The sequence below is a fragment of the Trichosurus vulpecula genome, chromosome 4, assembly GCF_011100635.1.
Source record: "Trichosurus vulpecula isolate mTriVul1 chromosome 4, mTriVul1.pri, whole genome shotgun sequence".
Classification (NCBI taxonomy): Eukaryota; Metazoa; Chordata; class Mammalia; order Diprotodontia; family Phalangeridae; genus Trichosurus; species Trichosurus vulpecula.
Genome location: NC_050576.1, coordinates 180,828,889 through 180,848,943, shown reverse-complemented (window position 1 = coordinate 180,848,943; position 20,055 = coordinate 180,828,889). Strand labels below are relative to the sequence as shown.

Below are 20,055 nucleotides of genomic sequence, written 5' to 3'. Positions count from 1 at the left end.
GGGAAAAGTGAAGGAGTACATTTCAGGTATGGAGGATGACCAGAGCAAAGGAACAGAGAGGAGAAATGGAGTGTCATGTGAATAACAGAGAGAAGACCAGTTTGACAGGATTACAGAGTATGGGAAGGGAAGTAATATCTAATGAGGCTGGAAAGATAGATTGAGGCCGGGTTGTGGAGGGCATTAAAAGTTAAACAGAAGAATTTATATTTGATCCTAAAAGCATTTGGAAGCCACTGGAATTGATTGAGTAGGGGACTAGCAACATCTATACTTATGCTTGTGGCTTGAATTCATGATACTTAATGAAATCTAGCCATGTATCCTGTCATTGCTTCTCATCCAAAGTTGTACCATCTATCACATTCAGAAGCCAATGGATTTTTTAAAATTATAGTAATAGTAGTCAATGGGAAAGTAGAGGTGGGGGGAGGTATGTGAAGGGAGGAACCCTTCCCTGAAGTAGTCCATGGTCTGAAAAAGTTTTAGAACCCTGGCTTTAAACAATGGCCATGGACTGATCAATGCTGAAGCACAACATCTCAGCATTAGAAGGGACTTCAGAAGCCATCTCATCCAACCAAGATCTGAATAATAATCCCTCTAGAGCATTCTAAACAAATGACCATTCAGCCTCTACTTGAAGGCCTCTGGTAATAGGAGACTTACTACTCATTCTGGCAACGCATCTCATTTCTGAAACAACACTAATTAGGAAGCTGATAACCTTTTTTTTCGTATTGAGCTGAAATTTATAGACCTGCTGAATCTATAAGTCCTCCACCCAGTTCCACCATATGATAATTCTTAAGCTATTTGAAGAGAGCTATCCCATCATCTCATTTCTCCTCCTTTCTAGGTTAAACATCCCCAATTCCTTCAAGATATCCTTACATATGATAAGTCTCATTATCATGCCTGTCTCTGATGAGGTGGCCCTTCTCCTTGCCGAGACCAAGCCCTCTACATGTGCCCTTGATACCAAAACCCTCCTATCCTTCCCAACAGATTGGTCTCTCAATCATCCCTGCCTTGAATCTTCAATCTCCCCCAATTTACAGATTCCTCTCCTGCTGCCTACAAACATGCCCAAGTCTCCCCATACTTAAAAAAACATTCACTATTCCCTAACATCCCCTCAGATATTCATCTCCCTTTCTACAATAAACCCCTAGAGAAAGAAATTTATATCCAGAGCCTTCTCTTACTCTCCTCTCACTTCTCAACTTATTGTAATCTGGCTTTCAATTGCACTGCTCAACTGAAATTTCCCTCTCCAAAATTACCAATGATATCTCAACTGTGAAACCCGATGGTCTTTTCCCAGCCCTCAACATTCTTGACTTCTCTGCAGCATCTGAAGCTTTATTATCTTCTCCTCCTGTATACTCTCTCTTCTGTGGGTTTTTGTAACACTACTCCTCTCTTGGGTCTCCTTCTTTCTGGGTGACAGCTCCTCTTCAGTCTCTTTAGATAGATCATCATTCATATTACATCCTCTATTGTAGGTATACCTCAAGGTTCTATCCTGTGCCCTCTTCTCTCTTCTTCTTACACTCTCTCAGTTGGTGACTCCATCAGCTATGCTAGGCTTAATTATCATCTCTATGCAGATGATTCTCAGATCTATTTATCTATTCTTAGTATCTCTTCTGATGAGTTACCAACCGCAGATTGGATATCAAACTGGATGTCCCAGAAACATCTGAAACTCGTCATGTTAAAAGCACAACTCAATATGTTTCCCCAAGATCCCACTCTCTTTTAAACTTCTCTCTTTTGAGGAAACCACCATCCTTGCAGTCTCCTAAGTTTACAGCTTCAGCATTATCCTGGACTCTTCACTTTCCTTCACCCTGTATATTCAATCAGTTTCAAAATCCCGTGATTTCTACCTTCACCACATCTCTTATATCTTTCCTCTTCTAACAACTCAAATAGCCACTGCGTTAACTCTGGGCCTTTTCTTCTCTTGCAAGGACTATCACAAATGCCTCTTATTTAGCCTTCCTGCCTCCAATTTCTCCCCACTCCAATCTATCCTAAAAACAGCTACTTAAGTGATTCTGTTAAGTGCTGCTCTGACCAAGGTACTCCTCAACTTTTAAAAATTCTGCTGTGTCCCTATTTCTTTTAGGATAAAATATAAATTCCTCTGTTTATTTTGTAAAGCCCTTTTTGACCTGACCCCAACCCACATTTTTAGATTTATTATCTACTGCTCCCCTTCTCAAAACTGGCCTTACTTGGTATTGCCAGTGCCTGGAATGTACTCTTCCTCCTTTATGCCTCAAAGAATACCACATTTCCTTCGAGATGCAGCTCAAGCTCTATTTCCTACATGAAGCTTTTAGTAGAAGCCTCTGGCTGCTAGTGCCCTCTCTCCCCAAACTATTTTATATTTATTTGTATATTTTTGTTTAATAGGAGTTATTTGTACAATTGGGATTTCCCTAAGTAGAGGTGACCAAACGGCAATCCTGAGATAGTCATATCCAGCCTTGGGAACGACCTTTTGAGTCTGAGAAGTCCAGAGATCCTATGATCCTAGATCTAGGACTAGAAGGGACCTCAAAAGCCATCTAGCCCTAACACTTTGATTTTACAGATTGGGAAACTGAATCTCATGAAAGTTAAGTCCAAGGTGACATAGAAAATATCAGAAGCAAGATTTTCCCCTTGTTCCACACTGCTCCTGGGTCCCTCGATCAGAACTAACTGGTGGTAGAGGGGGTTTCTGCATAAGAGGGGTTGGCCACCAACGTGAGAAGGCACTCACCCCCTCTCCCAGATTGCCAGATGGCATGAACCTTGCCAGAAGACAAGGGAAACATTCAGACGTTGAATAGCAAAAGTAAATTTCAAATGCTTATTGAGCAGTCATAGAAACTGTATCATATCTAGAGGTTTAAGTATCAACCTCCCAGAAGACTACGATACTAGTTAGCTTTATTACTGTTGCTTCTTAAGTTTTTCTGTGAGTACACATTTGTGAAACTTTTGTGTTTTTAGCATTGCTTTTGTATAGAAGAAATATATAGCTATCTTATTCCTCATCTAGCGTATATGCTGAGAATCTACTTTTTATCCCCCACCAACAGTTTTGGGGAGACCCATGACCAGAGGCTCTTGCATGTTTTTAACCTTAGGCCCCTTTTATAACTCTAAAAATTATTGAGGACCACCACCCTAAAGATCTTTTATTTCTCTTGGTTATGTCTATCAATATTTACTGTAATGACAAATTAAAATATCTTCATATTATTATGAAAGTAGTTTTGATCTCACAGACCCTCTAAAAGATCTTGGGGACCCCCAGGAATCCCCAGACCACATTTTGAGAACTGCTACCTTAGACACAAGCCAAATAATAAGCTTGAAGTAAGAAAGATAAAAGAAGTATAAGAAAAGGAGACTTAATCTGTCTCAGTAGAGGGATCAGCTAGGTGGTGCAATAGATAGAGCTCCAGGTCCAGAGTTAGGAAGACCTGAGTTAAAATGTGACATCAGACACTCACTAGCTGTGTGACCCTGCACGAGTTACTTACTCCTGTTTACCTCAGTTTCCTCATCTGTAAAATGAACTGGAGAAGGAAATGGCAAACCACTCCAGTGTCTTTGCCAAGAAAATCCCAGATGAGGAAGAGTCAGAAGAGACTGAAGTGAGTCAACAACAGAGGCCATTACCCTCCAGCACATAAATTGGTCACTCTAGGTATGAATCCAGTGCAGAGGTCCCCTTAGTGAAGAGTGAGAGGCATTACCCTATGCCCTTGGACTCAGCAGAGGTTGTACTTGTTACATTTGATAGAAATGTTAGCTATTATTATTATTATTGTTTTTGTTTTATATGTATATATTTTATATTACCTACCTAGATAGAATATAAGCTCCTTGAGGTCAGGGGCCATTCCATTTTTGTTTCTTTATCCTCAGCACCTAACTAGCACAGTGATTCATTGTTGCAACAATTCGGCTAGCTATGGGAATGAAAGACCAACATAATCCCAACAACAAGGATGCTGCCAGCACAGATTCTTTTGATCTGCTTTACTAAGGAAAGCAATGTTAAGGAGTTAACGATCTTACTTTAATCCAACGTATACATATACACTCACTTAGTTCAGGGGAAAAAGCCAGCACTCTGAACTTCAGAGCAAATACAAACAAACTACAAATATACGTTATAAACAGACCAAATACAATTCATAGTTACCAAGAAACCATCAACATCTGGGTGAGCCAGGAGGCTCTTACAGCGGCTGCCCAGAGTCCCATGCCAACACTCCTCCAGGAGTGAGAGCCTCAAGCAAATAGCTTCCTTCTCTCTTTTTATACAGTCTTTGGCCATCATCAACTTAGGTACATACTATTGGCTCTGGTCTTAGCAACTCCCCTTAGGGCACCAAGGACTTCACTCCCACACTGGCTTAGCACCTAGTAAGGCTCAATCAAAGACACTTAATTAATTTAGCATTCTAAAACCATAATAAAGTCCCACCTTAATTCCCAATACACTTATATATCATAGGCACTTAATAATGGAATAGAATAAGCATTTATATAGTGCCTACTATGTACCAGGAACTATGCTAAGTACATTACCAATATCATCTCATTTGATACTCACAACAACCCTGGGAGATATGTAGTCTTACTGTCCTCATTTAGCTCACGTAGCTAGGAAGTATCTGAGGTAGGATTTGAACTCAGATCTTCCTGGATCCAGGCCCAGCACTCTATCTACTGCACCAGCTAATAATAAATGTTTGCTGAATTGAATTCTGACTCCAGGGCCAGTGCTTCTTTATGCCTTTTGCTTTCGACATGTATAGGACCAGATCCTCAAGGAAGTAGGCAAGGAAAGAATATTAGGAATGAGGAGTAGATCTGGCCATACACCCATCTTCTACTTCCAGTCTGACAAGATGGATTGGACAAAGCAGAATTCTAATTACCCAGAAGGCCCCTGGCTCCAACTTTTAATACAGATGCTGGTTACTCAGGAAATGACTCCATTTATTAGCTTCCAGACCTCAAGTGCTGATGACCTGCTCTTGGAAGAAATTCTAATTGAACATCTCCCATGTTTATGGCTTACTGTACTCCCACATTTCTGGACTCTTCCTCATCTCTGACTCCAGCTTCCTTCAAGGCATAGGTCAGATGTCACCTCCTATACCAAGTCTATCCTGGTTCCCCCAATAATCAACACTCTGTCTTTCCTGACATTGTTACTTTTATTATCTCTATACACTTTGTGTTTACCTATCTGTGCACTAGTGGTACCTCCCCACTAAAATGGAATCTCCTTGAGGGCTTAGTGTCTTCTTTGACTTTGTATCCCCAGGGTCTGGCATGGTAACTGGCACAGAATAAGCAACAAATTGTTTGAATTTAATTTTATTGAGCTGAATCAAATCGAATCACTAGACTAAAGTAGAGGACAGGAAGACCTATATGAATATTTGTGAATCTGGGAGACTCTCTTAAATTCCAACCTTTCAAATATTCACAATAAATAATCATTTAATTTCCCTGTACTTTGCTGTGTGAATCTCCCCACCTCCCCTAGTACTTCCTTCCATGGTGCTGGAGTGCTCAGAATACAGGGGCAACCTGATCTTTCAGGACTGGAGAGGAGGCCTCACACCTGGGAATGCAGAGAACCAGATTGTACTTATTAATAGCCCTGAACTTTAACTGTCAAAATCCAAATAAATTGCCTCTTCACCTGATGCAGAGGTCTCCTTGGTGGGTTGGGCTAATTCTTCAGTTCCATTGCCTATTTTCTTCAGAGAGAGTTTCCTGACATCTGGGCTGTATGATGGATTTGCTATACCAGAGTTAGAAACCCAGGGAATCTATAAATGGTGTCAACCCATTGTCCTAACTATCACCCAAGCAACCCCTTCCAGTCCTGAGCATCTGGAAGCTGCAGAGTCTTCCCCCCGGGGCAAGGACTTGAAAGGGAATTTGCAGAGAATTATCAGAAGCCTCTAAGGCTCCATAAACTACTGAATTTCTATATGGCACCTTCTTGAGCAAAAACCCTTTCAACTTTCTGGAGTTACCCATTTAGTTTAAAAAAAAGCAATGATGCTACAATTAGTCTGACAATCCTGGAAAGTAATTTGTAATGATGCTTTTAAAAAGTAAATAAAATATCCATACCTCTTAAACCAGAAATTCCTCTGCAGGCCATATGGATTGCATGATAGACTGGCTAAATGTATTGATTAGTTGTGCTGAGATGATTTTTTTCCCTTTTTCTTTTTTATTCTTTGTTACAGGGGATGGCTCATGTACTGGGTAGGAGAGACAGAGGCATATATTCAGAAATGAAGGAAATGTTTATTACATTATTGTATTCTGGGCCAGGCCTAACTGAGGCCAATTCCATGTTTCAGGTTTGGAATTGAAATAATACCAGCTAACATTTAGGTAGCACTTACTGTGTGCTGAGCACTGCGATAAGTGCGTTACTATTATCTCATTTGATCCTTAGAACAGCCCCAGAAGATAGGCGTATCCCAATTTTACAGATGAGGAACCGAAGGCAAACAGAAGTTAAGTGACTTGCCCCCATTACACAGCTAGTAAGTGTCCAAGGCTGGATTCGATCTAAGGTCTTCCTGACTCCAGGAATGCAACGAACCATTTGTACACCATAAAATGTAACACCAACAACTTTATAGCAAGGTCTAAACCACAACAATGGCAACATTTGGTTAGAAAGATATCCCTGAAGGGCAGTGGGAGTTCTGCCAAACCTCAGGAGGACCAACTACACAGAGGCTGGACTTGAAAAAAAAATCCTTACTCCTCTGGACTAAAAGAGGAGTAGAGATTAAAGGGATTAAAAAAAGTCCTACTCCTCTGGACTCATCTTCATGTGTTCAAATCCAGCCTCAGACACTTAGTTGTGTGATGTCAGTCAAGTCATTTAACCCTATTTGCCTTAGCTCATCCTCTGCAAAATGGGCTGGAGTGGCAAGCCACTCCAGCATCTTTGCCAAGAAAACCCCAAAAGGGGTCACAAAGAGTTGGACGTGACTGAAATGACTCAAGAACAACAAAAACAACATTCCTCTGGACCAACCAAGTCCCAAGGACAGCTTCCTTGCCTCCTTAAAACCAGCAAAGTCTATGTAAAGAAATCTATGCTGCCCACCCCAACCCTCCAATGGACCTTTCACAACCAAAATGACTTTAAAATAGCTCTGGCTTCAGGAAAAAGTCTACCAGAGGCAATATTAAGGGAGAAGCTTAAGTTAGATAACAAAAATATAAAAACATAAAACAATTTACCACGACTTTTTTAAAAGGCACAATCTAATGCAGGAACAGTTCATAATGGGTTCTCAAATATAAAGTGGCAGCAATTACCAGAAGCAGCACTAGGAACATCAGGGCCATAGTAGCAGTCTTGACATCTCCAATTCTGTCTCAAATTCCCACCATGGGTCAGGATCATCTGTAGTGAGAAAGCTAAGAGGCCATTAGCCTCTTGCACACAATCTGTCTCAGGGTCTAAGTTTATACAGAAACTCGCCCCATGCCATCTCCCACTAAGTGTTCTTTGGATCATCAGCCAAAGCCTCTCCCTCCATGGAAACCCCAAAAGGGGATGATACCAACTTTCCCCCTTTAGAGTCCTCTATTGAGAGGCTGCTCCCTTATTTTGCCTGGACTAGATGAAGACTCCTCCTTACCTTCATTTGTATACTCAAGATTACTATCAGATCTGCTAAAGGATCTCCTTTTTTTGAGGTGAACTCAATTAGGAAAAATTCACTAGGTAAAAACTATTTTACCTTCTCATAGGTCATTAAAAAAGGAAAGTATCATTTTCCAGTTGATAAACGATCTGAGACTATGAATATGCAGTTCTCAAGGGAAGAAACCATATAGCCATATTTTTTTTAAATGGTCCAAATCACTACTAATTAGAGAAACTCAAATGAGAGCAATTATGAAATTCTACTTCACACCCAGCAGAGTGGCAAAGATGACAAAAAAGGAAAGTGATAAATATTGAGGGGGTTATGGGAAAACAGGCACATTGATGCACTATTGGTGAACCTGTGAAGGGGTACAACCATATATATGTATGTGTGTGTACATGTATGTATGTGTGTGTGAACTGGGGCAGCTAGATGGCACAGTGGATAGAGTGCAGGGCGTGAAATCAGGAAGAATCATCTTCCTGAGTTCAAATCTGGCTTCAGACGTCTTACTAGCTATGGCACCCTGGACAAATCACTTACCCCTGTTTGCCTCAGTTTCCTCATCTATAAAATGATCTGGAGAAGGAAATGACAAACCACTCCAGTATCTTTGCCAAGAAAACCCCAAATGCGGTCACAAAGTGTCAGACACAACTGAAAATGACTGAGCAGAAGTAACTTCATAACCTGAATAAGTATCACCTGCAACAAGGACTCAGAGGTGAGGTAAGATGGCCACTAAAATCAACTTACCAGTCAGAGAAAGGTGGATAGCCATGGGATCGTGCCATATCTATATTTCAAAGATAGATGCTCCAATTGGCACAAACAGCATTGCTGAGCAGAAGTCACTGAATCAGGCTGTATCAATTAATGAGGTCCTATGGTCTTGAACTCACCACTATATAGCATCACATACCTCATAGCCAGACCCAGTCCTCAGTCTTTACCATTCTCATGAGGGCACCAATATGATTATTAATTTTAGTAGAAGGTATATAATATCTCTAAGGGGCATTAGTTTACCCCTACAACAACTGTATGTGGTAAGAGGCTATTGAAATTACTCCATTTGTCCTGACCCCAAATAGTCTTGCTTTTCCCAAGACCTAGACTGTTCATCCAGACCCATAGTCACTACCCAGGAATCAATATAAATGAAAATCTCATCTACACCGTCCCTCAGGGTTCTCTCACATGCCATCCATGCAGCTCATCACTTTAATATATTGAAAGGACTTGCCAGGACCGCCCCCTCCAACCCCATCCCTCAGGGTATCCCCCATTACTGGTTAATGGCTGCTGAGGTTTAGTTGCATATATTTCTCTCATGGTAGACAGGGCCATCAGTAAACCATGTAAAAGGGCATTCCTCAAGAGCCAAGGAATGGGCCTGTTGGATTAGTGGAAGAGGCAAAGCATTGAGTCTGGGACTTGAGATCTTAGACTCTGATAGAGAGAGTCTCAATCTGTTCATGAAGATGACTAACACGCAAGAGAGAGGAAAAGAATAATCTTGAATATTCCATTTCCTTTTTTTAATTGTTTAAAATTTTTTGAGTGATAAGTTTTTAAAATCAATCTGTCCCTTCTGATTTTACCCCCATTAAGCAATTTTTTAAAAATCCCTCAATATACATCTACATAGTCTAGGAAGACAAATTTTCAAATTAGCCATGTATGAAAATATATGTCTCTTTATGCATTTTAAGTGTTATCACCTCTCTGGAAAGAGATGAGGGGGAAGCTAGGTGGCACAGTGAGTAGAGCACCGGCCCTGGAGTCAAGAGGATCTGAGTTCAAATCTGGCCTCAGACACTTGATACACTTACTAAGTTAAGTGACCTTGGGCAAGTCACTTAACCCTAATTGCCCTGTCTTCTCCCTCCCAAGAAAAAAAAAGAAAGAGATGAGGGCTATGTTTTATCTTCATCCTTTTGTTTTCAAGATTTATCATATTACTGATCAGAGTTTCAAAGTCTTTCAAAGTTATTTTTCTCTATAATGTTAGCACTACTGTATAGATTATTCCACTAGATCTGCTTACTTTTCTCTGCATCCATTCATAAAGGTCTTCTCAGTTTCCTCTGAAATTATTCATTTCAGCATTTCCATTATATTCACACGCCTATGATTTCTTTAGCTACTCCCCAATAAAGGCACAATCCTTTATACTTCCAAAAGGGAAAGGTTTCAAGAAGGTTTCAAATGATGTTTTTGATTTTTAAAAATTTTATTGATGCCTTTTGTTTTTATAATTGCTAGCATTTATATGATTCTTTAAGGTTTACAAAGCACCATACACATTTTATCTCATTTGATCCTCGCAATAATCCTATAAGAGAGGTGTTATGATCATTCCCATTTTACAGATGGGGAAATTGAGATTGAGAGAGGTTGAGTGACTTGCCCTTAGTCACACAACTTGTAAGGGGTGGGAGGGTCATGGAGAGGAGACATAAGTGCAACCTGCCTAACCCATGTCTTTTAGTACTCTTAACTCCCTCCCTTGATGTCCCCCATTGAGTAATCAGGAAGGAAGGAAGGAAGGAAGGAAGGAAGGAAGGAAGGAAGGAAGGAAGGAAGGAAAGAAGGAAGGAAGGAGAAAAGAAGAAGAAAGAAAGGAGAGAAAGAAAGGACGAAAGAAAGAAAGAAAGAAAGAAAGAAAGAAAGAAAGAAAGAAAGAAAGAACGAGAAAAAGAGACCAGGGACTATGGAAGGCTCAGCATACTCATGTACTCATGTGAATTAGTCCAATTTGGAGCTTTACCCAAAGAGTCACTAAACTGTATATAACCTTTGACCCGGTTAGGTGATACAGTGACTAGAGGGCTGGATGTGCAGATAAAAAGACACAAGTTCAAATCTATCTTCAGATGATTATTGGCTGTGTTACCTTCATAGCCTCAGTTTCCTCATCTGTTAAATGGGATTAATAGAACCAACCCCTGGTCATTGTGAGACTCAAACAAGATAATATTTGTAAAGTGTTTTTTATCCTGTCCCCAACACCACCACCTCCAAGAGAAAAAAGAAAGAAGGAAAGGACCCATATGGACAAAAATATTTTAGCATCATTTTTTTTGCTGCAGCAAAGAACTGGAAGGGTCCCCATGAATTGGGGAATGGCTAAACAAATTACGGAACATGAATGTAAAGAATGTTATGGCACCATAGGAAATTATGAAAGAGACAGACTCCGAGCAATCTGGGAAGATTATATTCTGATACAGAGTGAAGTGAAGAATGCCAGGAATAAATTCATATGATGATTACTATATTGTAAAGGAAAACAAACTGTGAAAGACTTAATGACTTGGATCAATTGCAGCAAGCAGTTGTGACTCTAGATTCAGAAGACTGAAGATGAATAGTGCTTTCCACTTCTTAAGAGAAGTGGTAAACAAAATGCAGCCTGTCAAAGAGGATAGAATTCAAGTCCTTCATTAGATACTTGCTAGCATGTGACCCTGAGCAAGTCACTTAACCTCTGTTTGCCTCAGTTTCCTGAATTGTAAGAAAGGGGATGATAATAACACCAACCTCACAGTGTTGTTGTGGGGATCAAATGAGACAATGTTTGTAAAAGTGGTGCCTGGCACACAGAAGGTGCTGTCTAAATACTTATTCCCTCCCACAATGAGACATTTATTCTCATATGACTTACTGCAAAAATACTTGCAGCAAATTTCTCTGATAAAGGTCTGATATCCAAGATATATAGAGAATTGATTCTAGTATCTAAATACAAAAGCCATTGCCCATGGCCAACGCATGTATTTGCTTTGTTTGGCTATAGTTATTTGTCATAAGAGAAGGCTATGGGTCCATCTCTAGTCATCCTGATCTATATCTGGCCACCAGACCCAGATGGCTCCAGAGGAGAAAGTGAGACTGGTGACTTTGCACAGCCCTGCCTCACTTAAATCCAATTCACTCGCAAGTCATGGCATCTTCCTGATATCATGGTCCTCTTCAAGAATGAAGGACAAACAACAACAACAAGGGAAGACTTTTTGGAAGAGTGAAGACAGTTTTGGCATGTGGTAGTGATGGTAGTGATACAAAAAGAAAAGAATAGAACATTAATAAAATATTTTAAAAATATACAGAAGATAGTTCAGAAGGGGGACAAGCAGGACAGGGTTGGAATTACTGTGCTAAATTTAATATATACTTCAAAAAGAAGAGCTGGACTCAAGTCTCACCCCTACACATACTGGCTTTGTGACCCTCACCAGCTCACTTAACCTCTCAGTGCTCTGGGCAACACTCTCTAAGAGGATAAGTTGCAAGAGGGTGCTGACCATATTGGGAGATGGAGTTTCTTCTTCTGAGAGTTCCCTGTATCGGTGAACTCCCAGTTCCAGTCCCTAACCCCACTACACTTCCATTTACATTGTTGTAATCATTGCTCTATTGGTTTTTCTGGTTCTGCTCACTTCACTTGTCATCAGTTCATATACCTTTGCAGGCTTCTCTGTAATCTTCACATTCATCGTATCTCATAGCATGGTGACATTCGCGAACCACAATTTCTTTAGCCATTCCCAATCAATGGAAATTTGCTTTGTTTCCAGACAACTGCTACTACAAAAAGTGCTACTATGTATGTATATGATGTATATGAATGCCTTTCTTTTTATCATTGACTTCCATGGGGTATGTGCCTGACGATGAGATCTCTACTGGAATCCTTTCTTAATCCCTCTTAATTCTAATGTCTTTCCTCTGATGATTAATTAGTTCCTGTTTTCCTTTTCTATAGTTTGTTTGCATATAATTGTATGTAAGCTATTTACATCATTAGATTGTGAGCTCCTTTGTTTTTCTTCGTATCCCCAGCACTAAGTTCAATTCCTGGCATATAGTAAGCAAGTAATAAATGCTTATTGACTGGTTGACTGGGTCAAAGTGTATGACCATTTTTGTCACTTTCTTAGTATAATTCCCAATTGTTTTCCAAAATGGTTATGGGGAAGAGTATTCCAGGTGGAGAGAAGAACAAAGATATGGAGTTGGGGATGAATATGGCCTGTCTGGGAAACAGTACTGATCCTCTTGGCTAGAGAGATTTCAGGCTGGGGGGAGGGAGGGAAGGAAGATAAAATTACATGGAGAAAATGAGGGCTGGCTATCTTGTTGTCAAGTGCCTTGAATGTCCAGCTGAAATTTCCCTTTAGGCAAAGAGGAATCATTGGAGGCATTTAACAGGGCAGTAACAAGATGAAAGGGATGCCTTAGAAAGATTAATCTGGCAACAGAGGATAGGATGGATTGTGTAGGGAGAAAAACAGGACCTGGAGAGACCACTTAGAAGACTAGTATAATAATGCAAGCTGGAGGCTATGAGGGCCTGGGCTGCTCTCAGAGTAGTGAAATGGAAATGTTAGAGGTGGGTAAAGGGAAACATTTCAAAGCAAAACTTGGCGGGCCTTAGTGACTGAACTGATTCAGGTGATGGAGGAGTCAAAGGTGACTTGGAGGCGTCAAGCTTAGGTGACTAGAATAATGGGAGTATCATTGCCAAGATTTGTGTGTGTGTGTTTTTAAAAAGCCCACATCTCTCTCTCTTTTCTTTTAATAATCCATTGTCTTTATTAACAATACATTTGGAATCCTGAAAGACCAGACTGTTATTTCATAAAGCAATATTAACTTTTTGTTCTCTATGAGAAAAATACTTTTGCATAAATAACTTAAACGAGAAAATAAATACGTAACTTATTCTTTTAAAAACAATCACTTTCATTTCTGCGTCAGGGTCCCACCTGGAGGGACTGCAAATGCAAGCTACCAGACCTGCAGGCTTTCACATTGAATACACTTAAAAAACACATACTTACACATACGCACACACAACAAAACATTTTTAAAAATTATACAGAAAGAAGTGTCTGAAAATGTTTCACCAAAAGGTTTTTGGATTGTAGTTATTGCATTTGGTGGGTTTTCAGCATATGTACAGCAGTTGCAATTTTTTTTGTTGTTTTTTGCTTTCCAATAATAATCTTTTAATGAAAGGAGCATCAACACATGTATGCATGGCGCTAAGCTATTTTCAGGATAAGAATGTGCCAGTGAACTACATGTGCTTGGACCAGGCCTTTGGACTGGCTCATCTTTTACACTGAACCAACACTGGCCTCTGCCAAGAAGGCCTACGGCCACAGACCCCAAGTACTGGGGGGAGGTGAGAGACTGGGTCAAAAGAGAACTTTGCAGAGGCTACCATAAGAAAGAAAGTGTTAGATCAGGAACAGAACTGTCCTTTCGGGAAGGAGGGCCACAGTTTCTCCAGCTGCTTTTCCCCCAGCACCCTTACTGGGGCTTACTCTAGAAAACCTAATACTGTTATTCCTTTCCTCCCTTGCTCCCATTTTGTGTTGTGAGTTAGCCCAACTCCTTGCCGGATTGACAATTCAGTGGTGGCTGAAAAATGAAAGTTCACAAGCTTTGCAAACTATAGTAACTCTGCAACCATCCCCCTGAGGGCCAAGAATTTGCTTACAATTTAGCTGGAAAGCCAGGCTGGGAAAGACAGCATCTCTCCACCCTCCTTGGACACTAGTGAACAGAACTAAGTTTTGACAGGGGAGCGAGATGATCCCGTAGATCAAATTCTCAAAGTTGGCTATGTCCTTCAAGATCATCTGGTCCAATTTCTCTCCTCTTCCTTTTTGACAACCTGATGTTACACCTTAAAGACCTTCAAATGGAATTGGGACTAGGCGACAATGGAGGACTAATCTCATGCCACTTTCTTTTCTAATCAGTAGATCATAAATATTACTGAAGGTTGCAAAGCCCAGGGCTTAATATACCCTTTATTCGCTCTTAAGCGCTCTCTTTTAACCCCTGGGGTATAAGCAAGTTGGCAGAAGGGATGGGGTAGTGAAGAGACCCTCCTCTCCGAACTCCTGTGGTAGTGGTGGTGGGGCTGGGAGTGCCTCGGTCGCTGTAGATCCTACCTGCCCAGCTCCCTCCTTTCCAGAGAGAGAAGGGACCCACCTATCCATTCAAATGTTGGCAGGAGGCCCCCTCCCCTCTACGTGGCTACTCCACGCTGCTCGGTCCCCTCCCAGTTGCCCCGTAGCCTGGCTATCAGTTTACCTCAGCCCCTGCGCTAGAAGGTTCAGGCTTCAGGATTTGGGGAGACAGACCCTACCCTGCGCTTCAGGCGAGAAAACAAAACAAAACAAAGAAACAGACAAAGACCCAGAAGCCTTCGGAGAGTGACCTCGGCTCTGGCACGTCTTGGAGGGAGAAGCGGCTTGGGGCAGGGTCTAGGGGCTCCCTAGTAGGCATTCTCCAGCTCTGGCTGTTTGGACTTGCTGCTCCGGATCCGGGACAGCCGCGGCTTCTTGTTCTTTGGGGGCCGAGCGGCCTCCTTGCCGAAGTCCTTGAGCTCCGACTGGTTGTGGAAACGGGTGTAGCGCTTGCATTTGCAGGAGGCCACAACACGGATCTTGTGAGTCCGGGCCTCCTCGCCTCCCGGGCACAACAGCTGGATGCGCTGCGTACGATAGCGGTCGGGGATACAGCGGTAGTCCGGGGCGCTCTGACGCCACAACCATTTGCGCCCAATGGCATTGGGCTGCAGGTGCGCTGGCCCGCACTGGCCGGAGCACACCAGCTCGTTGACCGGCTTGGCGCTGCGACAGGGCCCGTCGGTGATATAGCGGGTGAAGTGCAGCTCCCGACAGCTGTAATCCGAGGCGTCTGGGGGGGACAAGGGGAAGGAAGATGCTAGTGACCAGCGAGAAGGGTGGGATCTGGGCTAGAAGCTCCCACGACCTCTCCAGGTCTAGCCAGCTGCCTTAGACTGCATGCACCAAGCTCTGCCTTCTCTCCCCCACCCCAGCCCCAACCCCTAGGAGCCTTTTCCTCAAGCCTTTCCTTCAAGTCACATTCTTTCCTTTCGAGGTCAAATACAGTTTAACCTGTGTATGTTGTAGAGTTATCAATGCCTACACATCTGAGTTTTGAGACTAACTGGACTGTCCCCCAAATCGTCTTCAAAAAGTCCTGGAAGCTGGGCAGCTAAGTGGTGCAGTGGATAGAGCACCGGCCCTGGAGTCAGGAGGATCTCAGTTCAAATGCGGCCTCAGACTCTTGATATTTACTGTGTGACCCTGGGCAAGTCACTTAATCCTGATTGCCCAGAAGAAAAAGGAAGTCCTGGAAACAAACCACTTTGGCTCACTAAAACCAGCTAGTGACACCTGTCTCACCCACTCTGGTTCAAACAATTTTCTGGGCTCACCAAGCCCATCTTGCCTGATTCTGGTCTGCTCCCAAATATTCCTTCCCCCAAATCTTGAGTAGATTTAACTTGACAATCTCTCCTGTCAGACAGAGAAGGGATGTGGAAGGATTATCAAGGAAAGAACCCTAGCACTGGTTTGTCCAGCAGATGTGGGAACCATTTCACTAGAAAAAAGAAAGGACTTTAATGTTAACTGTGGTGTCTGATGAGCATTCCCCCCCCCCGCCCCCCGCCCCCTACAGTTAAATTGGGCTGCTTCCCCCAGGTTTAAAGGTGCCAAAATGCTTCTGTTCCTTTACAGATAGTAACACATCAAGGCAGAGAGAATCCAGCCTTTTATTCCATCCTGAAAGTCTCTCAGGAAACCAAGACAAGGAAAGGAAATCATTATGGGCATGGGAACCAAATGGACCTTTGCAGGGGAGCAAGGTTAGATACAGGTCCTGATGGCTGTAGCAGTGGGGACTGGAAGTAGGGGACAGGAATAGGGCTTTAGGAACAATCTAGGCCCTGTGGATAAACTTGGTAGGGAAACAGTGGAGAGCTTTCTATGCCCCTTGGGAGAAACACTCAGGTTTCAAGTCCCAGGGTTGAATGAAGAAAGCACTACATTCTTTCCAAACATGAGCATCTTGGTGGCAGAGTGGACAAAATATGCTTCAGACACTTTCTAGCTGTCAAGTAATCTATCTCCAAGAAAGCTGTATTAATAGTACCTATCTCATTACAAGGCTGAAATTAGGTAAAGTGCCTTGAAAAATCATAAGCTTAAAGACAGGAGCTGAGGTCTGACTAAAAACCTGTCAGTGATTGATACAGTGGAGTCAGAAAGATGAGGGTTCAAATCTGTCCTTGGAAGTTTATTGCCTGTGTTACCTTGAGCAAATCTCCTAACCTCTCTGGGCCTCAGTTTCCTCATCTGTAAAATGAGGGGGTTGGGCCAGTTGGCTTGTGAAGTCCCTTCTAGCTCTGGATCCATGATCTTTGGGTCCCAAGTAGCAATGAGAGCCTTACAAAAAAATGCTTGAGTCCCAGAGGAAGCTGGAGTGGTGATGCTTTCTCTGTGGGATAGCCATACCTCCTGCCTCTGGGCTGAGCCCTGAACTCTTCCAAACAAAGGGCAGCTGAACTGACTGCTGAGAGAGACTGGGGGCAGGGGGAAGTGATGAAAAATGGTCCCCAGGACTGAAAGCAAGAGGGAAAGAGAAAGCCTTCCCCCAAGGCTATTCCAGAGGCCCAGTGGCACCAAGCCAAAGAGAGGACCTGTGGGCAGCAGTGTTAGCTTTGTTAGCTTTGGCTCCAGCGTGCTTTTATTTGGTTTCCCTCACCAGGTTGTACTCCTAGTTAAGAGTCAGGGTTGTAGAATGTGGGGGCGGCCTGTGTTTGCCTGGGGAAAGAGGCTTCTTAGGGCTAAGAATAGTGCTGCCCAGTTTAGGCACTTCCTCTGCAGAGAAAGTGATGGTATTTTGAGTGGTAGGATCTCAGGGCAAGCGTGTTTACTCATGTACACCCAGAGGCTCCTCCCCCACCAAACCTTAGACTTGTAAAATCTGCAAAATGGGCATAATGATATATGTAGCACTTACCTCACAGGGTTGTGATGATGTATATAAAGCATTTTGTAAGTACACTAAAAATGGCAGTTGCTATTATTCCCAAGAGGTCCTTTTGGAGTTTGGACTACATTGGGCAGAATTCAGGAATCAGCTACTGCCCCACTTAGTCTCTAGACTCTTCACCTTCAGGAGCTGGGACTATCTTCCTGTTCATGGTTACTTTCTGCCCAGGGGAGCTGAGATCCAGAACAGTCCCTTCCTCTGGGCTCTCCTTTCCTGGAGACCTCTTTGAAAAATCTAGATGGATTCCCTTATCACAAATACACAGTAGAGAAACTCCTGGCAAGCCCTTCTCTTCCACACTGTGATGGTGGGTTTGTCTGTCGCTGACTTCATAGGGCCTTTACAGCCCTAGTCTTTCTAGTTTCCTACTGCTAGCCTGAGAATCTCTCAAGTAAGATTTCCCTTTGACTTTGTAGCTTCAGATTAGGTTTGAGGATTTGTTAAACAGAACACAAGCCAACATGCCTCATGCCCACTGCAGATGCTGCTAAAAACATCTTCGTGCTGTGGGGGAACAAAGAAGTCATGGAAGCCAGGAGCCAGGACCAAAAAAAAACCCCTTCAAGTGCAAAGGGTTACTCTTCTGACCTTCCTAAGCAAAATCTGAAATTCTCACTTAGTACTGGATAGTTAGGAACAGACCCAGGTCCTCCCTTTATGTTCTCCTCTCCTATCACCAGCTCAGTGAGCCAGATTTTTAAAGTAGACTTTTTCTTTTCACTCTGCCTGTAAGGAATTGGGGTTTGTTTGTTTGTTTGTTTGTTCCCTGATCCTTACACTCCTCTGGTCTCCTTCTCTGCTTCTCAGAAGCTGAGCCTCTGGCTCCTGTATTTTACCCAGATTGTTGCAAGGTATAATGGAAAAAAAAAAACTAACACTAAATTTGGAGTCAGAGAACCTGCTATTTACTACTTGTGTAACCTTGGGCAAGTTACTTCACATCTCTGGGCCTTGGTTTCCTCATATACAAAATGAGGAGGTTGGACTGGGTGGCCTCCGAGGTTCCTTCCAGCTCTAAAACTCCTCTCATCCTTTATATTCCTTTTACACCATCCCCACCACCAACGGATCATTACAGCTGTGAAGCACATCTGTCACAGTTGCTGTGTCCTGGGGTGCTAACTCTTTGCCCTGCCTCATACTGTGGTGGCCAAATCCTGATTGCTGCAGGCAGATTCCCCTGCCAGCTCCCCCTGGAACACTTAGTGGGTCTAAAAGAGGGGGCTGTCTCCCCTATTCTTTAAAAGTTCTATAAAAATGAAATTCAACAGCTTCTCCAGCTAACAGGTCACCGAGAGGCAGTGGGTTGAGGCATAGGGGAGCTATGGCACCACTCTCTTGATTAGGCAGAAGTGGGCATTCACTAGTGATGGGAAGAACTATTTTCCCAATATCACTAATGGTTCTGAAACCCGCTGATTATAAATTAGCATCTACAGATAGGGGCCCTCATATAGGACAACCCTCTCACCATTCCTGTCTTTGGTCATTGTACTTTGAATACCTTTGGGCTCCAAGGGGTGGTGTGGGTATCTCCCTCCATTCTCTGCCCGGTTCATCGTCTTGTTATTGCTGTTCGACAGGTCAGGCGGAGGCTCGGATTGCTCACTGAGCTCAGGGATGATTTCGGTGGCATCATTCTTGAAGGCCTGCCACCCTTGCACAGAGTGGAAAGCAACCTGGACCAGTAGGCACAGCAGGCAGAGAACTAGAGGGAACTTCATGGTGCCAGCTAGGGTGGGGGCAACCAAACCTTCAGCACTCACGGGCTCCAGTCCCTCTCTCAGCACTTTCTCCTTTTTTAAATCCCCCCTTGCTGCTTCACCAGCCAATGGGGACACAGACAGAGAAGGGCCAGCCCCACATTTCACTTGGGGGAGGGGTGGTAGGAAGCTGAGAGGGAAGGCAAAGGGGTGTGTTCAGAGCCAATCCACCCCACCACTTTTCTCCCCATGCTCTCCAAACTTCCAAATAGCTCCAGCCTCTTCCCAGGTGACTTGGAATACCTGGGTTCATGGGCTGCAGATCTGCAAGGAAGAGGGGTCCTTTTCAGCATCTAGCCCTTGGAAACAACTATTACTTAGTTATTCAAAAGCTGCTTCATGACTGATGACTTCCCTGGACCTCTTCACAATCTCAAAACAAACTGGAGCCCAGTTTAACAAGCAAACTTCCCAGTCTCCTTGAGGAGGATTTGGGCTCAAGCAGTCACTCTTTCCCATTGTGTGTGAGCTCAGAGAGCTGTCATCATCAAACCTGAATCACTTACAGGGTGTGCATCTGCCTCCCTTGTACATGTAACTTGTACTCCCTTTGAAAGAAGAGAGAAAGGAACTCAATGATATCAGTCACAAGCCCTGAAAACCTGGGGCTTTAAAACAATCCTGATAGATGGTCTAATAGAAGAGAGTACAGGGCTCAGAGTTAGAAAATCCTA

At 42.9% G+C, this 20,055-nt stretch overlaps 1 protein-coding gene across 1 annotated transcript; it reads right to left on the bottom strand.

The window, feature by feature from the left end:
• Positions 1-15,027: 15,027 nt before the first annotated feature.
• On the bottom strand, positions 15,028-19,342 carry SOST (sclerostin). Its single transcript, XM_036753472.1, has 2 exons — positions 19,123-19,342; positions 15,028-15,452 (listed from the first exon to the last, which is right to left on the bottom strand). Exons 1-2 carry the CDS (start codon positions 19,340-19,342, stop codon positions 15,028-15,030), a joined length of 645 nt encoding a protein of 214 aa, XP_036609367.1.
• Between the last annotated feature and the right edge of the window lie 713 nt (positions 19,343-20,055).

Coding starts and splice junctions, on each gene's coding strand:
- SOST (XM_036753472.1), bottom strand. CDS start 19,342: ATGAAGTTCCCTCTAGTTCTCTGCCTGCTGTGCCTACTGGTCCAGGTT. Junction 15,453..19,122: donor CCACCCCTTGGAGCCCAAAG/GTATTCAAAGTA, acceptor TGTCCCCCCCAG/ACGCCTCGGATTACAGCTGT.